Here is a 14,699-nt window from a genome sequence, read left to right as displayed (position 1 = left end):
CTTCACTTCATCGATGATACCTTCTTGATCCAACTTCTCACAAGCCCAGGAAACGCATGGACAGAAGCTGAGTGTCAGCCCTAGTTAGTTTTGGAGACAGCGAGACGCCACAGATGCACCGCCACAGAGACCCACTTGGAGGCACAGCTGAGCTGTTGTCTCATCCGGAACCCCAGCAACGATCCCACGCATTGCCTCATAGATAACGAGACACGTCTCTTGCTCTTCCTCTCCATGTTGAGCCTTTCACACAACGCGATAGATATCAGCATTGAAAGTTCTCATCAACGTCCGACTCCGTGACTAACAGTTGCCTGAACCGCCGAAACATGGTCCGCAACGCCGCCTCGATGCAGTCACTACGAAGCAGCTATCTCCCAGACCGAACCATCGAGAGACCTCAATCGAGCTCGCGCCCAAACGCCTCTCCAGCGTCCAGTGCTGTTCCCGCGAGATCTTCACCTTCGATACCAAATCTGCTTCAAGAGGATGACAATACTATATCTGCAGAGCTCGCGGCTGCTGAAGCCCAAGTTTGGTCTCTCAAGGAAATGATCAGACTGAAAGCGGCGGCGCAGAAACAGCTGCAGCGAAAGCAGCATCAACCAAAGATTCCCAGACATCTCAGAGAAACTGGGCCGGAGGCACTGCGAGAATGGGAGAATGCTCTTCGAGAGCTCGAAGTAGAGGCAGGATTGCGGACTCGTGAGCCTGTGAAGGAGAAGAAGAATGCGGCCTCTTACACGAAACCCTTCTGCGATTTCTTGACCGAAAACCCGACAGTCTTCCACGCCGTTGACGCCCTAAAACAGGATCTGAAAAACGCTGGTTTCACCCAACTTTCCGAACGAGATGCCTGGAAGATTGAACCCAGCGGGAAATACTTCGTGGAGCGAAATGGGTCTTCTATGATCGCTTTCTCTGTCGGCGCGAAGTATGAGCCTGGCAATGGAGCTGCGGTTTTGGCTGGACATGTTGATGCTTTGACTGCGAAGCTGAAGCCTATCAGTAATGTTCCGAATAAGGCGGGTTATTTGCAGCTTGGTGTTGCGCCGTATGCTGGAGGATTGGGAAAGACTTGGTGGGATCGGGATTTGGGAATTGGTGGGAGAGTTCATGTGAGAGAAGGGGAGAAGATCGTTACGAAGCTTGCTAAGTTGGATTGGCCTATTGCGAAAATAGTAAGTAAAGCGATAGGTGGAAGCCTTGCCCCAACCACCACGTGTGAGACAGTGACCATCGCTTACACCTCTCACCTTTAGCCAACGTTAGCCGAACACTTCGGTCAACCTTCGCAAGGACCATTCAACAAGGAGACTCAGATGGTTCCGATTATTGGGCTGGAATCTGCGAGCGAGCGCATGAACGCGGCGAATGTGCCGACCCCAGCACCCTTTTCTCAGCCACCACTCCTGAGTTCCGGCCAGTCTCTGAACACCTTCGTCAGCACCCAGCCACCAGCTCTCGTCAAGGCCATCGGTGCTTCCCTCGGCCTCGGGAGCAACGAGCTCCACAACATCGTCAACTGGGAACTCGAACTCTTCGATACTCAACCCGCCACAGTAATCGGTCTCCACAAAGAGCTCATCTCCGCCGGCCGTATTGACGACAAACTCTGCTCTTGGTCCGCCCTTCAAGCTCTCATCGAGAGCTCCAGCTACGGCACCGAAGACAGCTCCCTCATTAAAGTCGTTGGTCTCTTCGATGATGAGGAGATCGGCTCCCTTCTCCGTCAGGGTGCACGTGGAAACTTCTTGCCTATCACACTCGAACGTGCCGTAGGTGCTCTAGCTGGTCACGCCCCCGGCTCGGATCTCATGGGACGCACATACGCCAATTCCTTCATGGTCTCTTCAGACGTCACACACGCTGTAAATCCCAATTTCACAGAAGTCTACCTCGCTAACCACGCACCACATCTCAACGTCGGAGTCGCCATTGCTGCTGATTCGAACGGGCATATGACTACAGACTCTGTTTCGACGACAATTCTGAAGCGTTGTGCTGATAGAGTTGGAGCGCAGTTGCAGGTCTTTCAAATCAGGAACGATAGTCGATCGGGAGGGACCGTGGGGCCGATGTTGTCGTCTGCTATGGGGATGAGAGCGATTGATGCTGGTTTGGCGCAGTTGAGTATGCATTCTATTCGCGCTACGACAGGAGCGTTGGATCCTGGGTTGGGAGTGCAGTTGTTCAAGGGATTTTTGGACGAGTTTGAGGAGGTGGATAGGGAGGTTAGGGATGAGTAGATGGGGTTTTCAGACATGGAGATGAATGTATGAGTACTGAATCTACGAATTGTGGACGTGAATTTGGAACGTCCCGATCAGTCTTGCTCAGCCCTTATACACCCTGCACTTCTCGTGGCGTCTGGTCTTCCCCATGCAAATATTCTTCGCGAGACACGCATCGATCGGCCAAGCTCTCGCCTAGTCCTAACTTGACCTGGGTGATGAGATTTCGCTTAGGGAGCGTGAGGCAGCGGATCTCGGTCAGAGCAAGCTGATGCGACAGAGAGGTCGTCCCAAGAACTGACGAAACGTCATTGCTTGTTATTTGCTGCCAAGGCGGCACACGTACGCATGCTCCCTCTTGGATATACACAAAGCTCTGCCCCATGGTTTCGTTCACAGCTTTATATCGATATGGGCCGGGAAGGCTACTGATCTTCACTGTGCCTGAGCAGCGACACTAGCCGCCAGTAGCCAGTCCTCCCGAGGGATTGGCGAGCCATCCGCCTTAGTCATGCCATATCGCACACGTCCGTCCCATGTGAGTGGAAAATCCTCATAGATACCGTGGTTCCGAAACGCTGGCAGTATAATATCCTCATACCAATTAGGATTCCGAGAAAGCTCTTCCCAATCCCAATGGCCTACAATCTCCAGGGGCGTGACTTCCCAAACGCACAAATAATCGTCTTTGTAGTAGGCGTAGTCTTTGTTGTATGGATCTGCAACACCGTAGTGCTGCATTTCGGCATGAAAGTCCAGTGTGGGAAGCCCGGTCAAGAATCGGAGACTTGGCACGATCACGGTGAGCTTTTGTGATTGCCTGCCATTCCGGGCTCTGATGGCAGCGTTGCGTTCGACGGCTTGTGGTGTTTTGGAGAAGGAGATATACGGTGTTGGCATATCCCATTTAGCCCAGTCGGCATGTCGCTCCAGGCTCTCCTTCCTCGCTTCAAAAGTGTCCAATCGCTGTTTACTAGCTCTAGCTAACATGGTTCCATCCTCTTCTGGCCGACTTCCAGATTGATGATCCCAGAGTCGCATCAGTGGTCGGTCAAAAAGTTCGTCATGGACGTTGGTGGTGAAGTCGGGGTGCAGTTCAAGGTCACTCAATTCTACGCAGTGTGTAGGTGTGTACCAGTAGCGCTGTGAACTTCGTGAGGGGCCATCCGACGGGGGGGATTGCTCACCCAGCAGCTCTTTGATAGCACTGGTGTCGAGCATTGTTGATGCAACTCCGGAGCAGGTGAGAACAATGTAGATGTCGGATGAAGGAATGGCATACACAGCTATTCTGTCTTTACTGATATATGCTGTCTCTCACGTTCTATCCGCTTCCACATATCGAATATTGACTCTATGACTCGTCTTGAGAAGAGGAGAAGGCTGGCCGGCAGCATGCATCAGGGGCGCTGTTCCTAACGATGCAAGGATGCTCTCTGTCGAAAGTCAGGTATCTCATCAAGCTGGACGAACTCGTCCAAGAACGAGTGTCAAGAACTGGTATCGTGATGCTGGAACAGTGCCCATGGAGTTGAAGGCGACACCTGGTGAAGACTGGAGAGGTGCATTTGGAGGTAGCCACGCAGAACACTGATATTTCCGTCGCAGAACCCGCTCCACGGCGCCACGAGTCGTGCAGCAAATATGCTCGAAGCAGCGGAGGACCTGGGGATCCTCACTCTCATGTCAGCACTGCGCTTGTGAAGGTTGGAGAGGTAGAGCTGAAGATGCAATTTCCTCGACCATCTCGATGCTTGATGTTTCCTGTGAAGTCTGAGAAGCTCATTCCGCCAGGGTCGCAAGGTCGTCTCGCTGAGAGTTCATGCCGCGGCACCAACGCCGTGACTTCCAACCTTTCTTCTTCTCACCACTGAACAACTTCTCGCAATGAGAAGCTCGATCAACTCAAAGCTGCATAATGCACGTCCAAAGCCACCGACGATGATTGTCTTTGGCAAAAGTGCGGTAGTCAAGTGAGCGACAGCAAGGAATGGACGTTGCTATGACGTTTTCCTGCTGTGATCCATCCCGCAACGAATCACTTCCAGGATATTGGCATGACAATCGCAAGACACCGCACAGTGATGCCGCCACGACTCCGCAGATTCTTTCTCCTTTCCTAGCCTTTCCATCGCCATGGCTTCGTCGACGACATACGATCTCGCGAAGCTCGCGACGGCGGTGAGCTCCATATTGCTGAGACTGAGCGCGTTCGTGTTTTTGAGATGGGTGAGTTGAGCAAACGATGCGCCGGAGCTTGTACTGGCGCACAGAGCTGACAATAGATGTCACAGATACCAGGACACGTAAGTACGCCCCGATAGCACGTTTACCGATCGCTCCGAGCTCACTCTCGCGCAGCACTTCCCGCCGATAATCTACACAGCCTTCCTCATTTACCTCCCGACTTTCTGGCATATTTTCACACATACTAGTCCTTGGAAAGTAATAGCGGATAACGTCTTTGTGACTGAGAGGCCGGCAACGCCCGAGCCAGTTTTGGATGAGAATGGAGATATTGTGATCGCAGACGAAGAGCTGGTTGTTGAAGAAGAGATTGATCTCGTGGAAAAGGATCCCAGAATCCTCAAGACACTGCTCACTGGTCTGCCCAGTCCTTCAAGCACTCTTCTGAGCTTGATCACTTTCTTGATCAATGTCTTGTTGGTGCTGTTCAGTCTGCACCTCGTTCATGGAGCTCGACAGTTCTACCCGGCTCATGATCTGTCGTTTGCTCGGACGGGTTATGTTTCTGATACTGGGGCGAAGATCATGGTCAGAGAGCCGGACGCTCACCTGTACCCAGTCACTGCATCCTATCGTTATGCTGACCCACCCCTGCATGCGTGGAGATCTGACACTTCTTGGAAATCAGCTGGGCAGATTGACTGGCTCGATGAGAGGACAGACTTTACAGATACATTCACCTTGAAGGGACTGCAACCAGACACGCGATATCAGTGGGTGACCAGCAACAACAACACCGGCTTCTTCACGACCGCCCCCAAAGCTGGACAAATCTCCACAAGGGCTGACAGTCAGAACCTATTTACCTTCGTCCACTCCTCATGCATCAAGCTCAACTTTCCCTATACTCCTTGGAATCATCCTCTATCGGCACCAGGCTTCCGATATCTGGCTGAAGGTCTGAAAGGTCTCAAGGCACAATTTATGCTGTTCCTGGGAGATTTCATCTACATCGATGTCCCAGGTGGCACCGGCTACAAGCTCGAGGATTACAGACGCCAATACAGACAAGTCTACGCGAGTCCAGACTGGCCAGCCGCATCAACAGAGCTTCCTTGGATTCACGTCTATGATGATCATGAGATCAGCAACGATTGGGACGGCAACACCACTGGCGTGTTCCATGCTGCCAATGACCCTTACGAGCATTATCACATCTCTGCCAATCCTCCGGCGCATCGGAAGGGCGAGACCTATTTCTCTTTCACGCAGGGGCCGGCATCATTCTTCATGCTGGACACCCGTCGCTACCGCTCCCCAAATGATGGCACGAATGGTTCAGATCCTATCACCGGCGAGCCGACAAAGACTATGCTTGGCCAACAACAGTTGAGCGATCTACTCGGATGGCTTAAGAGCCCAGAGCGGGATGGCGTTCGTTGGAAGGTCGTTGTGTCTTCTGTGCCGTTCACCAAAAACTGGTGGTTTGGTGCGCAAGACACATGGAGAGGATACCTTGGTGAACGACAAATCATCCTCGAAGCTATGTGGGATGTCGGTCTTCGTGGTGGCGTTGGTGTCATTGTTCTATCCGGCGACAGGCACGAATTCGCAGCCACTTCTTTCCCACCTCCTCCAGAAGGCAAAGAAGAAATCATTGGTCTCGGACAACTTGGTATCGGTGCCAATCCACTTTCCCACAACCGCGACGCAGCATATCTCTCGCCTGAAGGGAGATCTGCCCTCCGAACACGGACGAAGCGCTGGCCGCTGAGTGCTACAGTCCACGAGTTCAGCGTTTCACCACTGAATATGTTCTACTTACCAATCAGAACGTACACCGAGTCATCGACAGATGAGAGTTACGTCAGCGATGTCTGCATCAAGTACCTGCCCGATGGCAACAGCAAGTTCGGAGCTGTCAGTATCAGCAATCCCAAGAACTCGGACCAGAGCGTCTTGACGTATCGACTATTTGTGGATGGTGTCGAGACCTGGAGTTACACCTTGACAACTCCACCCGACGTGAGAGGTGGTTCAAGAAGCAAGGACGCCATATGGGGATGATGCTAGACCTAGACGGTCATGGTATTGATTGCTTCTTGGGGATAGGATCATCTTGCCAGGTGTTGGTTTATTTGCTTGTTCTCGTTGGACATCTGCTTGAATACGAGCTTGGTATCTGTAGCCAGTGAGCCAGAGGGAACCTCTGCATTCGCGGCAGTTGGTTCTATATCTGACTTGTCGCTGATGAACGATCATTTTCGTTCGCTCGAGACTAGAGACGATACAGAAAAGTCAAAGGGTCCTTTGCCCTCCTTTGCCCTGTCTCCGACTCATCAGAGGATTGCTTGACGAGTTCTAGGGCACCAGCCCCTTTGTAAGCCTCCCTCAGCCACGACTCACCGGCAGTTGTAGTCTTGTACCTTTCTCCTGTCTACGTCGCGCTCCAACGTGACATCCGGAGACTTTTGTGCGGCTGGAAATGTAGCAGCAGGTTTTCGGCACCAGTGCTTTGACTTTCGGCAGCGACGGCACGTCTGGTCTTGGTAAGCCGACGGAGAGGAAGCACTTTTGCAGCCAATGTAGGGCTTTCTCTCCTCTTCTTGCTAAGTTAGTCATCGCCATCAAAGCACCCAGTGGACTGGTTCGTCACATTGCAGCGGCTTGTCGGACCAAAGTCAAGATCTCGGCCGGATTAGTCGACCGCTGCGCTCGGAGTGCTAGCGGAGTGCTGTCAACGCAACTCGGTGCTCGCAGTCCTCCTCGGAGTCGACCGAATCCTCAACTCCTACTGGATTCGCGGTGCCTGGAGGTGATCTTCGTTCGAACTCTGTTTGCTGACTGCAATGACAGAGTTTCTGGTGACTAACGGTAGCCCCGACGGCAGCGAGGCGCCAGCGACTATGGAGGCGGCTCTTGCGGGTGGAGCGCGTCAGGAACAGGCACATGCCAAAGGCGAAAGATATCGCAACGGCTCGCGCTCGTCACCGAGCAGCGAGGTCGGTTCGGTTTGCCGATCAACATGGAAAGTATCGTCTGCAGTCAAAGACCACCAACTCCGTGTCGTCTTGCTCGCAAGGCTGAGCAAGCAGGACTAGATTTCGGTGCTGTGTCTTCGTCCGGTATCGCTCCATGGAGACTCCACTGTTCGACATATTCGGACTGTCCTGGGGAGCGAGTGACGAGATCCTGCGCTACGTCGACCGGATGGCCTGCGTTCCACAAAAGCTTGTTTGCACCTTCGATGCCACCTACGAGCCTCAGTGTATTGTTGGAATCAGCTCAAATTCGACATAACAATTGCAACGAAACGACGCCACACGCCTGGAGCCAACACAGTCTGCTGCTAACTTCACTCGTCAGATACGCGTATCGTTGTACTGTGGCAATAGCTTAAGCTCTCGAAGGATTGATCTTAAATGCTCCAAGCCTGCAAGGCGCGGCTTTTAGCGTTCACTGCCTCCCTCTGATCACTGTCTTCCACTGCCGATCACAGAACAACTCTGACGAAGCTCCCTTTCGGAGACATCCTGCCGGCTCCTACAGCCACCAGCGAAAGCTCACCTGAATGGCTGGCAACTTTCTCCCTCTGATTCATACTCTCGCGGTGTTCTAATTCTAGCGCCTTGCGCACGCTTCATAGGTGCATGGCTAGCTCAATTCCTCGCATTCAATCTTGCGCACACACGTAGGATCTGGCGAGCGAGTATCGCTGGGGTTTAGAGTAATCTCCGGTGGGTCTGTCTTCACCGGTTGCCTACGTGCTCACAAGCGAAATATAGATTGGGGCGTACGACGTCGTTCCTGTCTATTGACTGGGTCAGACCACGTCTGATCTTGCAGCATTTACACATACAACATGTTGAACAAGCCTTCTTCGCATGTGTGCCTCGAATGCGGCCGGGCGTACAAGGCTGCCGAAACGCTTAATCGACACAAGAAGAACCACTCAGCCACCACCAATTACGCTTGCGATATCTGCGACGCAAGCTTCAAGCGAAAGGATCTCCTCGACCGACATTATAACATCCATTCTGGAGGTAAACAGCCGCCAAACAACAGTCGGAGCCAAAGAGCTTGCGACCGGTGTTCGAGGTTGAAGACAAGATGCGACAACATGGTTCCGTGCACGCGGTGTACTCGAGGAGGCCACGCATGCACGTACAAGTTGAAAGGCAGTCGCGCCAGAGTCGACCGCTCACCCAGAGCATCTATGGACAGCGGTACATCAGCTCGAAGTCACGACAGCCCTATGGCCTCAGTTGGGACACCTGCAATGTCGCCTGAGCTCCCAGCTTCATTGGAGGCAGGAACGCAATTCGACCTTCAGCAAAACTGGATGGGAAACCTCTGGCTCGAAGAGCCGGCATGGCAATGGCCACTTCCAGAAGAAACGTTAGCACCTGCCGAACAAGATTCAATACCGATGGCAGCTCCTCAAGCATATCCAATGCAGTCATGGGTCGGAGCCGTCGATCCTGACTTGACAGGAAGCTACCTCCTCCCGCCAGGACCTCTTTCCGACTCAGAATACACTCCTTCCTTGGCGAGTCCTTCGTACTCGGCAGCGTCGGTGGAGAGTCCGTTACCTGCCACGATGTCGCTGGCACCTACTCAGTACGGGATGGCAGTCGCACCAACAACGACAGGTCACAGCTGTGGGTTGGACAATCCCATGTTCCTGCCCTACTGGAATCTCGACACGAATGTCGACGCTATCCCTTGACGAAGTTTCCTGTCTGTCGACCAGCGTGTACCATCAGCTACTACTTTGGATATCAGCAGACGATATCGTTAAGACGCAGTCCAGCGTTCATACCTTCCATCCTGCAAAAAGCTACTGCCTGTTCGCGATGAGTGGGCTCTCAGAAGACGAATACAGCCTCTCAAATCGAGAAGTATGTTCACTTTGGCATCATGAGATTGCCGCCTGTTAACCACAGTGTAGGATGGGGCAGGCAACGACGATTCAATTGAATCATTAGCGGATGATAGTGGACCCGCGCCCCCGATCAACGAGAGTGATGAGCTCCCTCCTCCACCATGGCATCCCGCACAACTAGAGCCGCCGCCCACCAGACCCGCGCTTCCTACAAAACAAGGTGACGAGCTCAATTCCTCGCTGTCGGACGTCCCTCGGCAAGAATCGCCGCCCAGCGACAGAAAGGACTCGGCGGCAACCCTTCCTCTGCATGCACCGGACAAAACCAGACTCTACGCCTTCTTCGAGCAAAAGGTAGCTCTCAACCCGAACAACAAAATACTACTTGGCCAACCAGTTGGCGCAGACGACAAACAGACGAGATACGAGTTCATGCTCATCTTGGTACACTACGACAATGATCAAGGCCTACTTCGTTCGACCGCTAGGGCACGAGACGGCACAAAATCAGTCACCACCGAAATCCTCGGCTTCCGTCTCTGGAAATGCCTGTGCGAACTCAAACGCGATATTGGTATTACACCTCACGCCATGTTTGGTGCCTGCAAAGCCGCGGCGCACTTCTACCACCTGCCAAAGGATAGAGCGTTGATGAAATTGCCGAATGAGCAGCAGAAAAATGATATTCAGAAAATGTTGGCCTCGGGACGAAGTGATAGTGATTGTTCTGATATCGAGACGAGGACGCAGAATTATCGAAACAAGGCTCAAACGCTTCGGGACCTTAATGAACTGCAAGGTGGACCGGCACCGCCCAAGATATTTCATCCTAGAATACCGTGAATAGAATGAAAAAGACATCACTTATCAGCTTTGTACCTTCTACCGACTCCTTGCAACGTTACATCGAGCCTCAAAAGCAACGCTGTTCCTGGTAAAATAAGAATTCCCTGACTTCGAAGTAGGCTATGGCGAAGTCGTGTGCATGGGATCAGATCTCCCTGTGCTTTTTTGGAAACCGCCCCCCCCCCCCCCCCCCCCCCAAATACACTGGAACTCCCCTTCAGCCGACCAGAGAGCTGAATCATCCTTCGTAGGTATGAGCCAGCATCACGCCAACTCCATCATAGAATCCTCTCATCAGATCATGAACGAATGACATATGTGCTCTATCCCGTGCCTCTCTCGCTATCGATTTCGTGTCAAGAGGATTCCTTCGGCCGAGACTACCCAAACCATAAGATCGCAGGTCCTGTTTAGGAAAGCATAAGGCGTATGGTCCAACACGTGGAATCCTTAAGCCGATAACGCAACGGACGGGAGAACCGGCAAGGAGGAGGACACGCCAGCCACATGGGTGGCCAACTCATGCTTGGAACTAGTGCTGATTTTGTTTTTCAAGTGCGAGAGAACGAATAGTAATCGTGTATTGTCTGCTTCTCATTGCTCAGGAAGTTAGGAGGTGGCAAGATTCGAGTAGAGAATGTGGCGACAGGGCGTGACTAATGAGTAACCAAGTTTGAGGCAGAGTTCAAGATCTTTGTGATGACTGGAGCACGAATGAGCAAGTTTCCCGTGGAAGCACAGCGGCAGTCAGAATAGTCAAAGGGAAGAGTAGCGAAGTAATGTGACAAATTTCTAAGCTGGTTCAAGTAGCATCTACTGTGAGCAGTTGCACTCTACGTGCATGCTTGGCCGACCGTGACCTCAAAGGCGAATGCGCTATACAAACGTCAACAGCGATCGCACTGCCATAGTCTCAATGTTGTTTTCCGTCACGCGAACGAGAGCGTTCGTTTATGTTCATCATCGCCTTTGTTTCCTCCTCACGCGGTACTCCACACTCCTAACAAACGCCCCACCCCAAGATAGCATGCAATAAGAATCGTCGAATTGGTATCATGATGAAGCAATCATACGCTCGAGCCGTCATTAACGTCGTATGATGCAGAAAGGTGTGCTCAAGTCTACAGATTACTGCGATGAAGCGAAAGAGCTCGTAGACTCTGCTCCAGTGCTGCGACGAGCGAGAGTAGAGAGGACCTCAGCAGCCTGCTTCTCCTCAAGATCGAAACCGCCACCGTTTTCACGCGGGTATGCATTCAGAGGGCGGCCTCCGAACAAGTCGCGGATGGTCGATGTACGTTGGCCGTACTTGTTGAATTGGTCGAGCATGGCGGAGCAAGACATCCGGGGCGGTGGCATGGAAGTACTGCTGCTTGGGGTGCTTATGCTTGGCTGAGTGGCAAGTGAGCGAGGGGTTTCACCACTTGCTGGTCGTGTTGCGGCGGCCATCTCTCTACAGGCGCGTGCTCGCTCCGGGTCGGAACGGCACATGTCGCAGCTGCCGGGCATGGTTGTGATTTTAGGCTCCATGGGCACTGGCTTCGATCGCTGGCGCTGCTGCTCTTGCTTGCAGGCACAATTCTGCTCATCTGTGCAGAAGCCGCAAGGGTCTTCACTGTCGACAGTGAACTCGACATCATTATTCTCATTGAGCACGTCGCGAATGGCGTACGCCGAACTGGTGCTCCGCCCATAGTTGGTGAAGTCGATTTCGTACTCTGAGCTTGGTGGTGTGGGACCAGTGGAGGGTTCGTGGAGCGCCGGCTGGCCAGGCTGAGAACGCACTTGTTCCACAGATATTCTGGCCTTCAGGTTGCTGTCGAGGTCGGCAATTCGCTTATCCTTCTCCGTAATTTCTGTGCGAAGGGCGGCGACTTCAGCCTTGAGATTCGCAAGTGCCCGGTCCTTCTCGGCATTCTGTGCCCGCAGGTGGGCAATTGTGTTGCGGTTTTCAGCCTCTCGCTGCTGACCGGCCGTGCTCAATTCGCGGATCTGATCCTCTAGCTGCTGGTTCTTTTGAGCCCTCTTGTCACGAAAGTTGCGCTGAGCGACCCGATTCTGCACCCGGCGACGGTCTGCGGCATTCTCTTGTCCCAGTGGCTTCCGGCCAGGCCGTGGGCGCGCAGGAATGGTGATGTCCGTGGACATGGGCCCACTCCGCTGGGCAGTCATGCTGGCGTCACCGCTCTGCGTCGGCGACAACTCGTCGCTTGCCTTGCGCTTCAGAGAAGATATCGAGCCGTTCTTCGGAATGGCGACCTTGTTGCCGACACCATTGCTGCCGACGCTGTCCACGCGCTCGTGCTTGACGGACGCACTGCGTGAAGGCTGGTCGTACGCGCGGAACCCGGGGGCGGCAACCTGCTGGTGGTGCTGCTGTGCTTCGTAGTTGATGTAGTCTGCGGACTCGTCGTTAGCTTCTGGCGTGGGAGGAGTCGAAGTCATGGCGCCTTGTGCGTCGGAGAGGATGATTCTCATTCGCGAGGCAGAGATGATCTGATAAGATTGTTGTGCGAGACGGGCGGGGGAAAACGGCTGCGCCGGCATCGGCGGCCAATCTCGGCTCAGCGCTGCAAGCCGTGCTGGGCACGTGCCGACGTGGTACGAGCTTCCACGACATATACTCGATAGCTTCACTTACTCTCATGTTGTTGCATCTGTGGTGGCAGCAGCATCGGTTGCATGGCTTGTGGCATGTACGCCCATGAGTCGTCGATGTCTTCCTGTGGCTGGCCGAATGGGTACTCATTGTTCCACATCATTTGGTCATTCCCGATCACTTGGTTGTTCTGCAGGTAATCCAGATCTGCCTGGGATTCGGTACAGTCCTCCTGCAATTGGAGAGCCTGCTGGAATTGGACCTGCTGGTTTGCGTCTGCCATATTTGCCATGTACCGATAGGTATCGACCCGAGGTCGAGCGGCTGCTCTGGCACTGAGGAGCGCGGTTGCTGCTTCGTAGTCCAGTGGTGTTGCGCTGACCATTGTTAGGAGTACTGTGGGAAGGAAGATCACGACCACGAAGAGGCGACGAAGGGCAGGCAAGGACTCTCTCTTACCTCAATCTGCTGTGGTCGGAGCGTCGCGAAAGTTCCGCTGGACGCAGAGGGGTGATGGGTAGCTCGACACGGGCGACTTGGTTCGAGCAGTGGGCTCAAGATGTGCTGCCTATGACATGAGTTGTCGCGAGTGAACCAGTGAAACGAGAGATGATAAGAAGAAATAGCGAGTAGAAGTGGGGAACATTTTCCAAAAAGCATTTGTCCAGCAATTTTGAGGGCCAGCCAAAAGTGGGCAATAGTATACGGTACAGCCCTCGAAGCTTGATTGATACTGCACCAGATGAATCGCACCTGCCGGTAGCAGAGTGCAGGTAGCTCGACTGGAGCCGCGCCTGCTCGATGCCGCTCACACGTGTATGAGCCTGGCAGCTGCTTGGGTGAGACCCATAGATCCAAGTCTGCAGATGGTCCGGAAAGAATCTTCCGTATCTATCGTGTGGTCTCAAAGCCGTATAAAGTCTTCAATCATGATCGTGAACCTGGTACTCGGGCCTGTCTGAAGGGTGGCCCCACTGGAGCGTATCTAGCACCCACCGACCATCACGTCTAGAACCTTTTCCATCGTGCCTGTGAATATCATCACGCCAATCGCGTGTCCTTCTCCTCAAGACCAGCCAACGTTCCCTCTCCTTCGCCATACATCCAGTACTGTACACCAAGATAGCAGTCACAGGCCGCCTGGAATAAACCGCAAAGCTTGAACGCCCACGGCACATTGTTGTCGGAGAGGAAGAAGTAAGTCATCTTGAACGAGTCGCCAATCAGCCAATTCACCAGCACACTCAAGCGGAAGCCCTTGCAAGATCGCAATCGTTGGTTTTCCAGAATTTGCGGTATGGGCAGCGTAGCTTCAATGCTCAAGGCCACATAGCCTTGAATGGCAACATAACCCGAGTTGCCGCCAAGGAAAAGCTGCAAAGCGGCTAGTACCACTGTAAAGTAGGCAAGAAATTCCCAATAGGTCCGTCGATGTCTCCACTGCCAGAAGTTAAATGGTCTGGTCCCGTAGTTCTCCCCGGTCGCGCCAGCGAATGGCTTGTTCAAGCTGTGCTGAGCACCAAAAGGAGGTCTGTTCACAAGAGCGACATGCAGCAAAAGTATCTGCACTACAACCATAACCACAGCTTGAATGAGTAGAGCGGTGTCGAAGCGGTCGCCAAGCCAGAAGAAGATCCTGCTTTCATCAACATGTGTTGCACACGACATTGCCATGAACGGTGACTAACTTCAAAATCGAAGCAACGAGCATAATAAGTGGGATGTCCAACGAGAATCCCGCTGATGACCGATTTCTGTTGATTGATAGGATCTGGTCGGCATAGCTTGTAACCGGCGATGTGATCAAGAAGATCGGGGCTAGATGCGTTACCAGCCATCGAAAGATTGCCATCGCTCTGAGTGGTTGTCAGCAGTTGTAGACTCGGTGATCCGTGTCGACTTGCTCTTCTATGTTGGTGGGGATTGAGAAGCTTAAGTGCTCTGCCAA

The 14,699-nt window shown here is 53.1% G+C and overlaps 7 protein-coding genes across 7 annotated transcripts; 4 read left to right on the top strand and 3 right to left on the bottom strand.

Moving 5' to 3' along the window:
* Positions 1 to 329: 329 nt before the first annotated feature.
* CKM354_001044900 (uncharacterized protein) lies at positions 330 to 2,249 on the top strand (the record flags this gene model as incomplete). Its single annotated transcript, XM_044805908.1, has 2 exons — positions 330 to 1,181; positions 1,263 to 2,249. The coding sequence occupies 2 exons, from the start codon at positions 330 to 332 to the stop codon at positions 2,247 to 2,249; spliced, it is 1,839 nt and encodes a 612-aa protein (XP_044661843.1).
* A 420-nt stretch (positions 2,250 to 2,669) lies between these two features.
* CKM354_001044800 (uncharacterized protein) lies at positions 2,670 to 3,455 on the bottom strand (the record flags this gene model as incomplete). Its single annotated transcript, XM_044805907.1, has 1 exon — positions 2,670 to 3,455. One exon carries the CDS (start codon positions 3,453 to 3,455, stop codon positions 2,670 to 2,672), a length of 786 nt encoding a protein of 261 aa, XP_044661842.1.
* Positions 3,456 to 4,370: 915 nt separating this feature from the next.
* Positions 4,371 to 6,488, top strand: CKM354_001044700 (uncharacterized protein; the record flags this gene model as incomplete). Its single annotated transcript, XM_044805906.1, has 3 exons — positions 4,371 to 4,463; positions 4,529 to 4,540; positions 4,596 to 6,488. The coding sequence occupies 3 exons, from the start codon at positions 4,371 to 4,373 to the stop codon at positions 6,486 to 6,488; spliced, it is 1,998 nt and encodes a 665-aa protein (XP_044661841.1).
* Positions 6,489 to 8,283: 1,795 nt separating this feature from the next.
* On the top strand, positions 8,284 to 9,150 carry CKM354_001044600 (uncharacterized protein; the record flags this gene model as incomplete). The annotated part of the gene is made up of 1 exon (XM_044805905.1): positions 8,284 to 9,150. The coding sequence occupies one exon, from the start codon at positions 8,284 to 8,286 to the stop codon at positions 9,148 to 9,150; it is 867 nt and encodes a 288-aa protein (XP_044661840.1).
* A 127-nt stretch (positions 9,151 to 9,277) lies between these two features.
* CKM354_001044500 (uncharacterized protein) lies at positions 9,278 to 10,149 on the top strand (the record flags this gene model as incomplete). The annotated part of the gene is made up of 2 exons (XM_044805904.1): positions 9,278 to 9,322; positions 9,373 to 10,149. The coding sequence occupies 2 exons, from the start codon at positions 9,278 to 9,280 to the stop codon at positions 10,147 to 10,149; spliced, it is 822 nt and encodes a 273-aa protein (XP_044661839.1).
* A 1,131-nt stretch (positions 10,150 to 11,280) lies between these two features.
* On the bottom strand, positions 11,281 to 13,136 carry CKM354_001044400 (uncharacterized protein; the record flags this gene model as incomplete). Its single annotated transcript, XM_044805903.1, has 2 exons — positions 11,281 to 12,734; positions 12,794 to 13,136. 2 exons carry the CDS (start codon positions 13,134 to 13,136, stop codon positions 11,281 to 11,283), a joined length of 1,797 nt encoding a protein of 598 aa, XP_044661838.1.
* A 656-nt stretch (positions 13,137 to 13,792) lies between these two features.
* Positions 13,793 to 14,603, bottom strand: CKM354_001044300 (uncharacterized protein; the record flags this gene model as incomplete). The annotated part of the gene is made up of 2 exons (XM_044805902.1): positions 13,793 to 14,387; positions 14,440 to 14,603. 2 exons carry the CDS (start codon positions 14,601 to 14,603, stop codon positions 13,793 to 13,795), a joined length of 759 nt encoding a protein of 252 aa, XP_044661837.1.
* Positions 14,604 to 14,699: the final 96 nt, after the last annotated feature.

The sequence above is a fragment of the Cercospora kikuchii genome, assembly GCF_019650295.1.
Source record: "Cercospora kikuchii DNA, contig_00007, whole genome shotgun sequence".
Lineage (NCBI taxonomy): Eukaryota > Fungi > Ascomycota > Dothideomycetes > Mycosphaerellales > Mycosphaerellaceae > Cercospora > Cercospora kikuchii.
The sequence above is the reverse complement of the archived record's forward strand: the minus strand, read 5'-3'. Positions and strand labels throughout refer to the sequence as shown.